This window comes from Sorex araneus, chromosome 6, assembly GCF_027595985.1.
Source record: "Sorex araneus isolate mSorAra2 chromosome 6, mSorAra2.pri, whole genome shotgun sequence".
NCBI classification, from domain to species: Eukaryota; Metazoa; Chordata; class Mammalia; order Eulipotyphla; family Soricidae; genus Sorex; species Sorex araneus.
Window position 1 is genome coordinate 156752506 of NC_073307.1, and position 15191 is coordinate 156767696.

The 15191-nt window shown below is 38.1% G+C and overlaps 2 protein-coding genes across 2 annotated transcripts; one reads left to right on the top strand and one right to left on the bottom strand.

Annotated features, from left to right (window-relative positions):
* Positions 1–1789: 1789 nt before the first annotated feature.
* Positions 1790–2725, bottom strand: LOC101542810 (olfactory receptor 1440-like). The gene has a single exon (XM_004621970.2). It carries the CDS (start codon positions 2723–2725, stop codon positions 1790–1792), a length of 936 nt encoding a protein of 311 aa, XP_004622027.2.
* Positions 2726–13668: 10943 nt separating this feature from the next.
* LOC101543089 (olfactory receptor 1440-like) lies at positions 13669–14622 on the top strand. The gene has a single exon (XM_004621971.2). The coding sequence runs from the start codon at positions 13669–13671 to the stop codon at positions 14620–14622; it is 954 nt and encodes a 317-aa protein (XP_004622028.2).
* The last annotated feature ends 569 nt before the right edge of the window (positions 14623–15191 follow it).

Consider the following 15191-nt stretch of genomic DNA (forward strand, 5'->3'; position numbering starts at 1 on the left):
TAAATATTTTCTCCTTAGAACAACAGAGATGGCACTTGAAGCAACTATACTGAGAAGAGGGCCGGTTGCAGAGTTCAGGGGTAGTTAAAGTGCTTGCTTTGAAAGCAGCCAACTGAGATTTGATTCCCAGCACCACAAATTGTCCCTCAGCTACTACCAAAAGTGACCCCTAGCCAAAAACCAGGAGCACCTCTAGGTTTGACCCAAAATCCAAAATACTACTACTGTTATCCCATTGCTCATCAGTTTGCTCGAGCAGGCACCAGTAACTTCTCCACTGTGAGATTTGTTGTTACTGTTTTTGGCATATCAAATACACCCTGGGCAGCTTGCCAGGCTCTGCCATGTGTGTGGGGTACTCTCGGTAGCTTGCCAGACTCTCTGAGAGGGCAGGGGAATCGAAACCCTGTCCGCCGGCTGCGTGCAGGGCAAATGTCCTACCCACCATGCTATTGCTTTAGCCCACTACTACTACTACTACTACTACTACTACTACTACTACTACTAATAATAATAATAATAATAATAATAATAATAATAATCTGTCACTGTAACTGTCATTCTGTTGTTCATCAATTAGCTCGAGCGGGCAACAAAATGTCTCCATTGTGAGACTTGTTGTTACTGTTTTTGGCATATCGAATATGCCATGGGTAGCTTGCCAGGCTCTGCTGTGAGGGCGCCATACTCATGGTAGCTGGGCTCCCCGAGAAGGGCAGGGGAATCAAACATGTGTTGGCTGCAAGCAAGGTGAACAACCTACCGCTGTGCTATCGTTCAAGCCCACTATTACTACAACTACTATTACAAATAATAATAAATAAAAATAAAGATAAATAAGAATAGTGAGAAGCTAAAACATAATTAATAAATGGCTACAGTCCCATATGCATCATTTAGGTGCAGGGCTACAGGCACTGGAGCAGGAAAAACCCGACCTCGCAAAACAACCCAGAGATGTAACCTCATAAGGGGGAGTAACTGCACACAAATAGCAAAGCAGCGTGCCAACATCTTGTGTCAGGCCTTAGCCTCACAAATGCCTAATATGCAGAAACCATCACATATACTTTGAGCAAGTCATTCTAACTGCAACATACAGCCTTGAAGGGAATTGGACCTAAGACCAAGCAGAGAGCAAAAACTGATAAGCCAATAGCATAAGCTCTAATATGCTTGCACTTCCTGTAAGCCAGACTCTCTATTAGGATGTGTGCATTTGGCTGTAAAGTTGAGCTGTGCTCATTGAATCTGCTCCTAGAGGTCTCTGCCCTCCTTCGTTCAATGAACAGGTTCCTGCCTGCTTCCGGTGTGCAACTCATCCAGGCATTTTGGAGATCACAGTTCCCCATCAAAACATAAAGAGCAAAGCAAAGAAAAAATTTAAAACACAACCGGATAATTCATTCTCTAAAGCCAAAATGGTGGTAACCAGAGGAGAGGGGAGGGGCAAAGGGGAACGGATCAATCTTACCATGGTGGTGCAGTGTAATAGAGACTTTTATTTCAGTTTATACAATCCCTGATAAATGATAATAATTTTAAAATTATACTGTACATTAAAAATCATTCATTCAAATGATAATTAAACAAAATACACATAATGTACCCATATTTTTAATTTCTCCATTCCATGATTCCAATAGCAACTTTTTTCCAACTGTATCATTCTAAAAAGAAACAATACATACAAAAAACATACTACTTTCTTTCTTTTGATTAGAACCTCTTAAGGCAAATAATTTTTTATTATATGAATAAGTAAAGCATTGGAATTAATCATTCTGGGTTATTGTCTTGACTTCTTTATCCCCCTCTTTAATGCGGCCTTGATATCCTTGTTCCTTAAACTATAGATCAGAGGGTTCAACATGGGGATAATAAGAATGTAGAACACTGACAGTATCTTGTTCTGCTTATCAGAGTGGCTAGAAGTAGGATTCCCATACACAGCCAGGGCTGTGCCATAGAAGATGGTGACAACTGCTAGGTGGGAGGCACAGGTGTTGAAGGCCTTGAGACTACCTTTGACGGAGGATATTTTCAGGATGGAAGCTGCAATGTAACCGTAGGATAGCAGGATGATTAGCAAAGAACCAAATCCAACAAATGTTCCTAAAAGAAAAATAATCATTTGGCTTATGAAGGGACTGGAGCAAGCTAAGACAACAATCTCAGGAACATTACAAAAGAAATGTTGAATTAAGTTGGGCCCACAGTAGTCTAGATTAAAGGCAGGAATTGTTTCAACTAAGCTACAGAGGAGACCAGTTCCAAGAGCCCCAGCAACCATCTTCTGACAGAGTCCAGGCGACATGATGGTTGAGTACTGCAGGGGGTTACCAATGGCCACGTATCTGTCATAGGCCATGGCGGCCAAGAGGCAGTACTCAGCCTGACCCATCCAAGCTGACACAAAATACTGGGTAGCACAGGCAATGAAGGAAATTGTTTTTTTCTCTTTGAAGAAATCTGAGAGCATCCTGGGACTGATGGGAGTAGTAAAGCAGATATCTATTGATGCAAGACAACTGAGGAAAAAGTACATGGGTGAGTGCAGGTGGGAGTCCATCATGATGAGGATAATAAGAGTCAGGTTTGCAATGAGGGTCACAAGATAGGTCCCTAAGAAGATTGGAAAGAGAATAAGCTGCAGCTTTCTGTCATCTGAGATTCCCAGGAAAACAAACATGAAACCAGATGTGTGATTGCCCTGCCCTTCCATGGGCACGCTTGGCACCATCTCCTGAGAAAAAGATAAGAGACGAAATGTTTCTTTTTTCTCTTAAAGTAGACACATACAGAAGTATTTTTTTTCTTTTTGTCAGACAACTAAGTAAATGTATACCCTTTTCTAGGAGTATTATATTAATCTTTCTTTTTTTATTACAATTTTTCTGGAAACATTTTGCCTAAATACTTTCATTCTATGCTGGGGGGTGCAAAATCAGTAATTGTTTTTCATCAAAAACTTATGCCATAAGTTTTTTATACAAGAACAAGGGAAGCTCGACTCCATCCCCCACTTACCAAAAACTATGCCCTCAAGTTTCCCAACTTGGGGAATTCACAGGAATCAGCACATTCAGAGTATAAGGGATTAGCTCACCTTGGGAAAAACACCTAGGTGATTATTTTTTCTCCTCTGCCATGTATCGTAGTAATTACATGAGAAGTATTCTTCGTGAAGATTCAAAATAAATTCCCTCAAGAAACCATAAATCTGGGAGAGCAATTTTCTATATTATTAGCATGCACTGTAGCACTGTCTTCCTGTTCATTGATTGGCTCAAGCAGGCACCAGTAATGTCTCCATTGTGAGACTTGTTACTGTTTTTGGTATATTAAATATGCCACAGGGAACTTGCTAGGCTCTGTCATGTGAATGGAATAATCTTGGGTATCTTGCCGGGCTCTCTGAGAAGGATGGAGGAATTGAACCCAGATCGGCTGTGTGCAAGGCAAATGCCCTACCCATTGTGCTATCGCTCCAGTCCATTATTATTACCATACAACACTAATATAATGGTTGAATATACACTTTTGTATCATCTATATTCGACCAAATATTACTTAGCATGAAAAAAATACATTCTTCCTTTGTGACAACATTAATAATTTTCAGATCACTATACTAATCAAGTCAGCTACAGAAAGACAAATGCTGTATGATTTCTTCTTTATGATCAGTGGTTTTTAAAAATTACCTAAAAAACGTTATTTTGTTGCTCACATACAGAACTTGAGGAAAAGAAAAATTTCTTACCATAGTCACTTTTTTTTTGCCTACACGTTTAATTTCCAAGAAGTTTTAAAGAAGAGAAGGTGACCAATGTAAATATCTATTGTGATATCACTGTATGAATTAAAACCCTTTCTGATTCTGATATACTTAGGACATAGTTGTTTTGGATTTCTTTAGGGTACTAAAAAAGTTATAAAAAGCCAAGATACTGTTGAGTGAAGAAGACCAATGGATTTTTTAAAAGTGAATGAGACAAGAGATCAACACTGTTGTTGAGGGGACTCTCTGTTATTCTGTGTTACCTAATCTAATGTCCTGAGAATTCAAGATCTCAAAAGATGACATTGGAGATAAATTTTAATTATTTCAGGTGGTCTATGGTATTACTTAGGAGGTTTAATATCTTAATTTAGGACTAAATATCTCATGCCGTACAGAAATTATATCATAAATATTATAAAATTAACATTTTTCTTTTAAAGCAGAATCCTCGAGAAACTGCTTAAGTGAATCAACATCCAGCCCAAACTCCAGGGGGTATGTCTGTGAATTTAGATTACAGAAGTGCTATTCCCTCCTGGTCAGAGAGTTTGAAAAAGTTTAGGTATTATGAGAACAAGTAGAGATTGAAGGAATGAGTGATACATAGTAAAGAATGCATTTAAGAACCATAAATCGTTTTCCACACAGATCTTATGAGGAAAACATAGATCACTATTTTCTCTCTATCTAGAATTCTCACCTTGACCAAGATGCCCCAGGAAGAAAGAATTCTTGCCAAAGGTTGAAATCGTTTATTTCATACCCCTCAGTGTTTCCAGAGTGGGTCGATTCACTCTCAAATGGAAGCTGTTAGCCATGAAACAAACTCACCACTCACACAAGAAAGGTGTCTGCAAACTGCAACTGAGGTATCTCTAAATGGTGTTAATAACAGCAGAGGTGGGCAAAAAAAATGGCAATTAAATGGAGGAACTCTCCAGGTACTTGCTCTCTGGAGTGCTGGTTGCTATGGATGCTTTATCAGAAACTTGTGATATTTCCTTGTCCCCAATGGGATAGTGAATAATCTAATCCATTATTCATATCCCCATAGGCCAATCATTACACCATGACCAAAGATTTTCTTTAACAAACTTGAACGCAGTAGAGGTGGAATGGATTCAGAGAATGTCCCATCATTACAATTATATTCTTAGTGAGAAGCTGACAGCCGAGGGGATATGTAAGTGGTTTGTACAACATCAAACATTCAGCTGGTAAACAGTTTAATGACAAATTAGCTAGGAGGATGGACAGTGCCTTGTTTATGTTTCTTTTCTTTTATTTTATTTTTACATTCAGATAGATATAACCTTAGCTTCTTGACCCGAATCAATCATCACAAATAATAGCTCTGTGAGGTGGTCTTGGCATTGCTTCTTACTCATCAGTGTAACCATTCATGAAGAAAGAAGTGAAATTAAACATATTTGAGACTGGAAGACAGTTATCTCAGTGACTGACCATCACAAACAGTAGACTCTCCCAGTCTTGGGTGAAATTTGAATTTATCATTTGATAATTTTCCTGGCAAGCACAAATTATCATCCTCTTTTAGTGCAGATAAGCAAATTCAGGTTAAAATTATCATTAATTAATTGTGGGTGTTGTGGGCAGTGGGCTGGAGTAATAGTACAACTGCTAAGGTGTTTTCCTTACATGCGGCCGACATAGGTTCGATTCCTCCATCCCTCTTGGAGAGCCGGGAAAGCTACCAAGAGTATCTTTCCACATGGCAGAGCCTGTCAAGCTACCTGTGGCATATTTGATATTCCATAAATATAAAGTATCAAATAATACTGTCTCCATTTTGATACAAGAAGTATCAAAATGGAGACAGTATTAGTGCCTGATTGAGTAAATCAATAAACAATAGGACAACAGTGCTATACATTGCTATAGATGTATTGATCTATTGAGCTATAAAATAAAATATTAACTGTTTACTCATATCAATTCTTCCAAGAAAGAGCCTGGCAAGCTACCCATGGCATATTCAATATCCCATAAGCAGTAACAAGAAGTCTCAAGATGGAGATGTTACTGGTGCCCACTCAAGCAAATTGATGAGCAATGGGATGACAGTGAGACAATGATTAACGCAGTAGTAGTGTTGCTTCAGAGAAATAAGTGGCTGGAGAGAGATTCAAATTTTCTAATTTTTATGAAGTAGTTACTAAATATATAATGCACATCTGTGTTCTGTTGACAGGAGCTGTAATTTATAGTCTCGAATACAAAATTTTCCTATCTATTTTGACAATTAAATTTTTATTAAGATATATTTTAAATAATTACATTAAATCTTATGAGGCGCAAAACAAGCTTATTTATTCTCATCAGTAATAAGAATCCTATTAGCTTTAGGCAAGATTCCATTCTTTTAAAAAAAAAATTATTGAATCACCATGAGATAGTTACAAGCTCTCATGTTTGCTTTACAATCTCACAGTGATCAAACACCCATCGTGCACAGTACACATTCCCTACCACCAATATCCCCAGGATATAACCCCTTTCCCACCCAATCCAGCCTCCATGGCAGACAATATTCCACAAACTCTCTTTCTACTTTGGGGCATTATGGCTTGCAACACAGACACTGAGCTGTCATCATGTTTGGTCCATTATCTATTTTCAGCACACACCTTCATTCCCAACTGATTCCTTCAGCCATCATTTTCTTAGAGATCTCTTCTCTATTACATCTGCTTTCTCTCCTCTGCTCGTGAGGCACACTTTCAGCTGTGGGGCCACCTCCTGGCCCTTTTATCTACTGTCTGCGGGTGTCAGTCTCATGTCATGTTATTGTTATACTGCACAAATGAGTGCAGTTCTTCTATATCTGTCTCTCTATTTCTGACTCATTTCACTTAGCATGATACTCTCCATGTCTATTCATTTATAAGTAAATTTCATGCCTTCATCTCTCCTAACAGCTACATAGTATTCCATCTCTCCTAACAGCTACATAGTATTCCATTGTGTACATGTACCCAAGTTTCTTTAACCAGTCATCTGTTCTAAGGCACTTGGGTTGTTTCCAGATTTTGGCTATTGTAAATAGTGCTACAATAAACATATAGGCACAGATGTCATTTCTACTGTGATTTATTGCATCCTTGGGCTATATTCCCAGACGTGCTATTGCGGATCATAGGGAAACTCAATTTCTAGTTTTGGAAGGACTGTCCGTATTTTTTCTAGAATGGCTGTACTCTTTCATTCCCACCAACACTAAAAGAGGGTCCCTTTTTACCCACATCCATGCCAGCACTGCTTGTTTTTGCTCTTTTGAATGTGTGCCAGTCTCTATGTTATGAGATGATATCTCATTGCTGTTTTGATTTGCATCTCCCTGATAACTAGCAATGTGGAGCATTTTTTTCATGTGCCTTTTGGCCATTTGTATTTCTTTCTTGAGGAAACTACTGTTCATTTCTCCTCCCCATTTTTGATGGGGTTGAAGGTTTCTTTCTTGTGCAATTCTACTAGTGTCTTGTATATCCTGGATATTAATCCCTTCTCAGATGGGTATTGGGTAAATATTCTTTCCGATTTTTTTGGCTCTTTCTGTATTTTGGTCACTGTTTCTTTTGAAGTGCAGAAGCTTCTTAGTTTGATGTAGTCCCATTTGTTTATGTTTGCTTCCACTTGCATGGTCAGTGCTGTTTCATCCTTAAAGATGCTTTTAGCTTCAATGTCATGGAGAGTTCTGCCTACATTTTCCTCTATGTACCTTATAGATTCATGTCTGATGTTGAGGTCTTTAAACTACCTTGATCTGATTTTTGTGACTGGCATTAGACAGAAGTCAGAATCTGTAGGATGACATTACTTTGTCCTCCCCCCAGCTTTGCCTCAAGGAGCTCATCCTGGTTTTTCCTGGACTTTAGGCTTACTCCAGTCACACCCATCAAGGTGTTCCTGAGTTACTCCTTTCCATTTGTTTAGCTGTAATCACTTCTCTATGCTCTCTTCCCCAAAACAGTTAATCCATTTTCCCTAATCTGACTCTGCTAGTTTGTAAGGTCAGACCTTCTTAGGACACTGAATATTGTAATATTCCCTTTCTCCTCTCTTTATGCCTTTTGAATAATTTACTATAAAGCAATGTCCTTTTTGTATACACACAAGTAGACATATTATGCCTTTGTAACTTGGGACTTAATTGGCTTCGAATATTATTCATTCCCGGGCAATCTGCTTTCTCCACTTTAGCATCAGTTGCCCTCAGTTCCTAGTATCCCAATAGCAGCGTCCGATGATGGACAGGATGGATCCAGGGCAAGTGGTGAGTTATGTGCTACCCTGGCATCTAGATGGGCATGGCCAAAATGCCTAATGCTTAACTATAATTTAAGAGATTGATCATGGACAAATGTCATGATCTAAACAATGATAACTAGATTTGGACCCTGCTAGGGTGAGGAATGATTAATCTGGCCTGAGTGCTGTAGTCTGAGTCTGTGGCAATATGTTGCCAGGAGAGCTGCCTTGCAAGGCTCAGTGTATCTCTAGCTATATCCATACAAAAATAACTAGTATTAAGATGTTAATGAGTGCTTGGACTGAGGAAAGGAGAAAAATACCTTAAGAGTCAGGAAGGACTTTGGAATGCCCTGCCCTCAGCAAGGGCTTTCTTATGTTGATTTTGCTACCTGGTTGTGTGTGGCCTAGGGGCAAGGGGGAGAGAGAAAAAGGGAGGAGAGGGACAAGAGGAGTCAGAGAGATGCTGCAGTAGATCCAGAGAGAGGACTGAGCTAGAAGTGCAGAAGATGGGAAAGATGGAAGATTGAATAAATGGTAACTAATCAGCAACCAGCTTGGTCCTCCTTCTTCCTTCGCCTGTCCTTGTCCAATGGCTGTCCTGATCCAACCCATACACAGTGGTTCCAGAGCACTGTATGCGAATGGTGAAACACAGCCACCAGGAGATCCCACAAAAGCACACTCCCCTAGGCGTGCCTTAGTTTTTTACAAGAGTTCATTTTGTTCCAGGCATCTATTCAGCTTTCCCAGCACCACTTTTTAAAGAGGCTTTCCCTGTTCCACTTCAAGTTTCTTGCTCCTTTATCAAAGATTAAGTGGCCATATATTTGGGGGTCTGTGACAGGATATTCTACTCTATTCCATTGGACTCTAGGTCTGTTTCTAGCCCAATACCATGCTGTTTTAATTATTACTGCTTAGTAATATTGCTTGAAGTTGGAAAAGGTGGTGCAAACCATCTTCTTTTTTCCTAAGGATTGGTTTAGCTGTTCCTGGGGTTTATTGTTCCATAGAAATTTCAGGAGTGTTTTGTCTATTTCTTTGAAAAACTTTAGGGGTATTCTGATAGGGACTGCAGTAACTTTGTATATTTTGGCAGTCTTGCCATTTTGAGAATATTAATTCTCCCTATTCATGAACAGAAGATGTGTCTCCATTTCCTAGTGTCCTCTTTTATTTCTTAAAGTAGGGATTTGTAATTTTGCTTGTATAGGTCCTCACCTCTTTGGTTAAGCTGATTCCAAGGTACTTCATTTACTGACGTACTATTATGATTGGGATTACTTTTTTAAAGTTTCTTTCTTCTCTTTCATTATTTGCATATAAGAAAGCCATGGACTTTAGGGTGTTGTAAAATGCTTTTTCTGCACTTATTGAAATGATCATATGGTTTTTATTATTTCTTTTATTGATATGATGAATTATGTTGATTGATTTGTGAATGTTAAACCATCCTTGCATCCCTGAGATGAATCCTAGTTGGTCATGGTGTATGATCTTTTTGATGAGTCGTTGGTTTCTATTTGCTAATATTTTATTGAGGATCTTTGCGTCTGTGGTCATTAAGGATATAGGTCTGTAATTTTCTTTCTTTGTGTTATCTCTGTCTGCTTTTGGGATCAGGGTGATACTTGCTTCATTAAAATTGTTTGGAATTGTTTTTGATAGCTCAATTTCCTGGAAAAGGTTAAAGAGGATTGCAAGTAAGTCCTCTTTCAATGTTTGGAAGAATTCACTAGTGAATCCATCTGGGTCAGGACTTTTGTGCTTGGGGAGATTTTTTTATTACCGTTTCGATGTCCTTGATGGTGATAGGTCTGTTCAGGTATTCCAGGTCTTCTTGGTTGAGTCTTGTGAGGCTATAAGAATATAGGAATTTATCTATTTCCTCGAGGTTTTCGTGTTTCGTCGCATAAAAATTCTTAATCTCTGAGGATCTTTTGAATTTCCATAGTTTGTGTTGTAATGTCCCCATTTTCATTTTGAATTCTGTTTATTAGAGTTTTCTCTCTCCCTTTTTTGTGAGTCTTGCTAGAGGTTTATCAATCTTGTTAATTTTCTCAAAGATGAGCTCTTGGTTTCATTGATCTTTCAAATTGTTTTTTTGGGTTTCCATCTCGTTAATGAGCCCATATAAGTAACCTAACCTCATAGCTTAAGAGCTTGGAGAATGACCAAAAAAAGAAGCTAAATCCGAACAGGAGGAAGGAAATAATATAACTCAGAGCAGAAATTAACGAGCTCTTAATTTTAGAGATTAAGGTTTTAGACAATTATTTTAGACAATTAGAGAATTATTTAAAATATATCTTAATGAAAATTTAATTGTAAAACTAGATACAGGAAAATTTTGTATTCGAGACTATAAATTACAGCTCCTGTCAACAGAACACAGATGTGCATTATATATTTAGTAACTACTTCATAAAAATTAGAAAATTTGAATCTCTCTCCAGCCACTTATTTCTTTGAAGCAACACTACTTCTGCTGTTAATCACTGTATCACTGTCATCCCATTGCTCATCAATTTGCTCGAGTGGGCACCAGTAACATCTCCATCATGAGACTTGTTGTTACTGTTTATGGGATATTGAATATGCCATGGGTACCTTGCCAGGCTCTTTCTTGGAAAAATTGATATGAGTAAACAGTTAATTTTTTATTTTATAGCTCAATAGATCAATACATCTATAGCATTGTATAGCACTGTTGTCCCATTGTTCATTGATTTACTAGAGCAGGCACTAATACTGTCTCCATTTTGAGACTTGTTGTTTCTGTTTATGGCATATGAAATATGCCTCGGGTAGCTTGACAGGCTCTGCCATGCGGGCAAGATACTCTTGGTAGCTTGCCCGGCTCTCTGAGAGGGATGGAGGAATCGAACCCAGGTTTGCCGTATGCAAGGAAAACACCCTACCTGTTGTGCTATTGCTCCAGCGCACTGCCCACAACACCAACAATTAATTAATGATAATTCTAACCCGAATTTGCTTATCTGCACTAAAATAGGAGGATAATTTGTGCTTGTCAGAAAAATTATCAAATGATAAATTCAAATTTCATCGAAGACTGGGAGAGTCTACTGTTTCTGATGGTCAGTCACTAGGATAACTGTCTTCTTGTCTCAAATAGGTTTAATTTCACTTCTTTCTTCATGAATAGTTACACTGGTGAGAAAGAAGCAATGCCAAGACCACCTCACAGAGCTATTATTTGTGATGATTGATTCGGGCCAAAAAGCTAAGGTTATATCTGTCTGAATGTAAAATTAAAATAAAAGAAAAGAAACATAAACAAGGCACTGTCCATCCTCCTAGCTAATTTGTCATTAAACTGTTTACTAGCTGATGTTTGATGTTGTACAAACCACTTACATATCCCCTCTTCTGTGAGCTTCTCACTTAGAAGATAAGTGTAATGATGGGACTTTCTCCAAATCCATTCCACCTCTATTGTATTCAAGTTTGTTAAAGAAAATCTTTGGTCATGGTAAAATGATTGGCCTATGGGGATATGAATAATGGATTAGATTATTCATTATCCAAGAGGGGACAAGGAAAAATCACAAGTTTGTGATAAAGCCTCCATAGCAACCAGCACTCCAGAGAGCAAGTACCTGGAGAGTTCCTCCATTTAATTGCCAGTTTTTTTAGCCCACCTCTGCTGTTATTAACACAATTTAGAGAGACCCCAGGTGCAGGTTTCAGACACCTTTCTTGTATGAGTGGTGAGTTTGTTTCATGGCTAACAGCTTCCATTTGAGAGTGAATTGGACCCACTCTGGAAACACTGGGGGGTGAGATATAAACATTTTCAACCTTTGGCAAGATTTCTTTCTTCCTGGGGCATCTTGGTCAAGGTGAGAATTCAAGATAGAGAGAAAATAGTGCTCTATGGTTTCCTCATAAGATCTGTGTGGAAAACGATTTATGGTTCTTAAATGCATTCTTTACTACGTATAACTCATTCCTTCAATCTCTACTTGTTCTCATAATACCTAACCTTTTTCAAACTCTCTGACTAGGAGGGAATAGCACTTTGGTAATCTAAAATGACAGACATACCCCTGGAGTTTGGGCTGGATGTTGATTCACTTAAGTAGGTTCTGGAGGTTTCTGCTTTAAAAGAAAAATGTTAATTTTATAATATTTATGATATAATTTCTGTATGGCATGAGATATTTAGCCCTATATTAAGATATTAAACTTCCTAAGAAATACCATAGACCACCTGAAATAGTTAAAATTTATCTCCAATGTCATCTTTGGAGATCTTGAATTCTCAGGACATTAGATTAGGTAACACAGAATAACAGAGAGTCCCCTCAACAACAGTGTTGATCTCTTGTCTCATTCACTTTAAAAAATTCCATTGGTCTTCTTCGTTCAACAGTATCTTGGCTTTTTAAAACTTATTTTGTACCCTGAAAAAATTCAAAACAACTATGTCCTAAGTATATCAGAATCAGAAAGGGTTTTAATTCACACAGTGAAATCACAATGGATATTTACATTAGTCACCTTCTCTTCTTAAAAACTTCTTGGAAATGAAACGTGTAGGCAAAAAAAAAAAGTGACTATGGTAAGAAATTTTTCTTTTCCTCAAGTTCTGTATGTGAGCAACAAAATAACATTTTTTAGGTAATTTTTAAAAACCATTGATCATAAAGAAGAAATCATACAGCATTTGTTTTTCTGTAGCTGACTTGATTTGTATAGTGATCTGAAAATTATTAATGTTGTCACAAAGGAAGAATGTATTTTTTTCATGGTAAATAATACTTGGTAGAATATAGATGATATTGATGTGTATATTCTTCCATTTTATTAGTGTTGAATGCTAGTAATAATGGACTGGAGCAATAGCATAGCGTGTAGGGGATTTGCCTTGCACAGAGCTGACCTGGGTTCAATTCCTCCATCCCTCTGAGAGAGCCCTGCAAGATACCCAAGAGTATTCCGTCCACACGACAGAGCCTAGCAAGCTCCCTGTGGCATATTTAATATGCCAAAATCAGTAACAAGTCTCACAATGGAGATATACTGGTGTGTGCTTGAGCAAATCAATGTACAACAGGAGGACAGTGCTACAGTTCATGCTAATAATATAGAAAATTGATCTCCCAGATTCATGGTCACTTGAGGGAATTTATCCCCAATCTTCACGAAGAATACTTCGCATGTAATTGCTACGATACCTGGCAGAGGAGAAAAAATAATCACCTAGGTGTTTTTCCCAAGGTGAGGCTAATCCCTTATACTCTGACTGTGCTGATTTCTTGTGATTTCCCCAAGTTGGGTAACTCGAGGGCATAGATTTTGGTAAGTGGACATGGAGTAGCGCTTCCCCTTCTTCTTGCATAAAAAACTTATGGAATAAGTTTCTGATGAAGAACAATTACTGATTTTGCACCCCCAGCATAGAATGAAAGTATTTATGCAAAATGTTTCCAGAAAAATTGTAATTAAAAAAGAAAGATTAATATAATGCTTCTAGAAAACGGTATACATTTACTTAGTTGTCTGAGAAAAAAAAGAATACTTCTGTATGTGTCTACTTTAAGAAAAAAAAGCAAACATTTAGTCTCTTATATTTTTCTCAGGAGATGGTGCCAAGCGTGTCCATGGAAGGGCAGAGCAATCACACATCTGGTTTCATGTTTGTTTTCCTGGGAATCTCAGATGACAGAAATCTGCAGCTTATTCTCTTTCCAATCTTCTTAGGGACCTATCTTGTGACCCTCATTTCAAACCTGACTCTTATTATCCTCATCAGGATGGACTCCCAGCTGCACACACCCATGTACTTTTTCCTTAGTTGTCTTGCATCGATAGATATCTGCTTTACTACTCCCATCAGTCCCAGGATGCTCTCAGATTTCTTCAAAGAGGAAAAAACAATTTCCTTCATTGCCTGTGCTACCCAGTGTTTTGTGGCAGCTTGGATGGGTCAGGCTGAGTACTGCCTCTTGGCCGCCATGGCCTATGACAGATACGTGGCCATTGGTAACCCCCTGCAGTACTCAACCATCATGTCGCCTGGACTCTGTCAGAAGATGGTTGCTGGGGCTCTTGGAACTGGTCTCCTCTGTGGCTTAGTTGAAACAATTTCTGCCCTTAATTTGTACTACTGCGGGCCCAACTTAATTCAGCATTTCTTTTGTAATATTCCTGAGATTGTTGTCTTAGCTTGCTCCAGTCCCTTCAACAGCCAAATGATTCTTTTACTTGTAGCATCATTTGTTGGATTTGGTTCTTTGCTAATCATCCTGCTATCCTATGGTTACATTGCAGCTTCCATCCTGAAATTATCCTCCATCAAAGGTAGTCTCAAGGCCTTCAACACCTGTGCCTCACACCTGGTAGTTGTCACTATCTTCTATGGCACAGCCCTGGCTGTGTATGGGAATCCTACTTCTAGCCACTCTGATAAGCAGAACAAGATACTGTCAGTGTTCTATATTCTTATTATCCCCATGTTGAACCCTCTCATCTATAGTTTAAGGAACAAGGATATCAAGGCTGCATTAAGGAGGGGGATAAAAAAGTCAAGACATTAACCCAGAAAGATTAATTCCAATGCTTTTCTTATTCATATAATAAAAATTATTTGCATTAAGAGGATAAAACCAAAAGAAATAAAAAAGTAATATTTTTTTGTATGTATTGTTTCTTTTTACAATGATACATTTGGAAAAATATTGCCATGAAGAAAGTAAAAATATGGATACATTATGTGTATTTTGTTTAATTATCATTTGAATGAATGATTTTTAATGTTCAGTATAATTTTAAAATTATTATCATTTATCAGGGATTGTAAAAATTGAAATAAAATTTCTATTACACTCCTCCCACAATGCTAAGATTGATCCGTTCCCCTTTGTCCCTCCCATCTCCTCTGGTTACCACCATTTTGGCTTTAGAGAATAAATTATCCGGTTTTGTTTTAAATTTTTTCTTTGCTTTGCTCTTTATGTTGTGATGTGGAACTGTGATCTCCACAATGGCTGGATGTGTTTCACACATCAAAGCGGGCAGGAACCTGTTCCTGGAGCATAGGAGGGCAGAAACCTCTAGGAGCAGATTCAATGACCACAGCTCAACTTTACAGCCAAATGCACACATC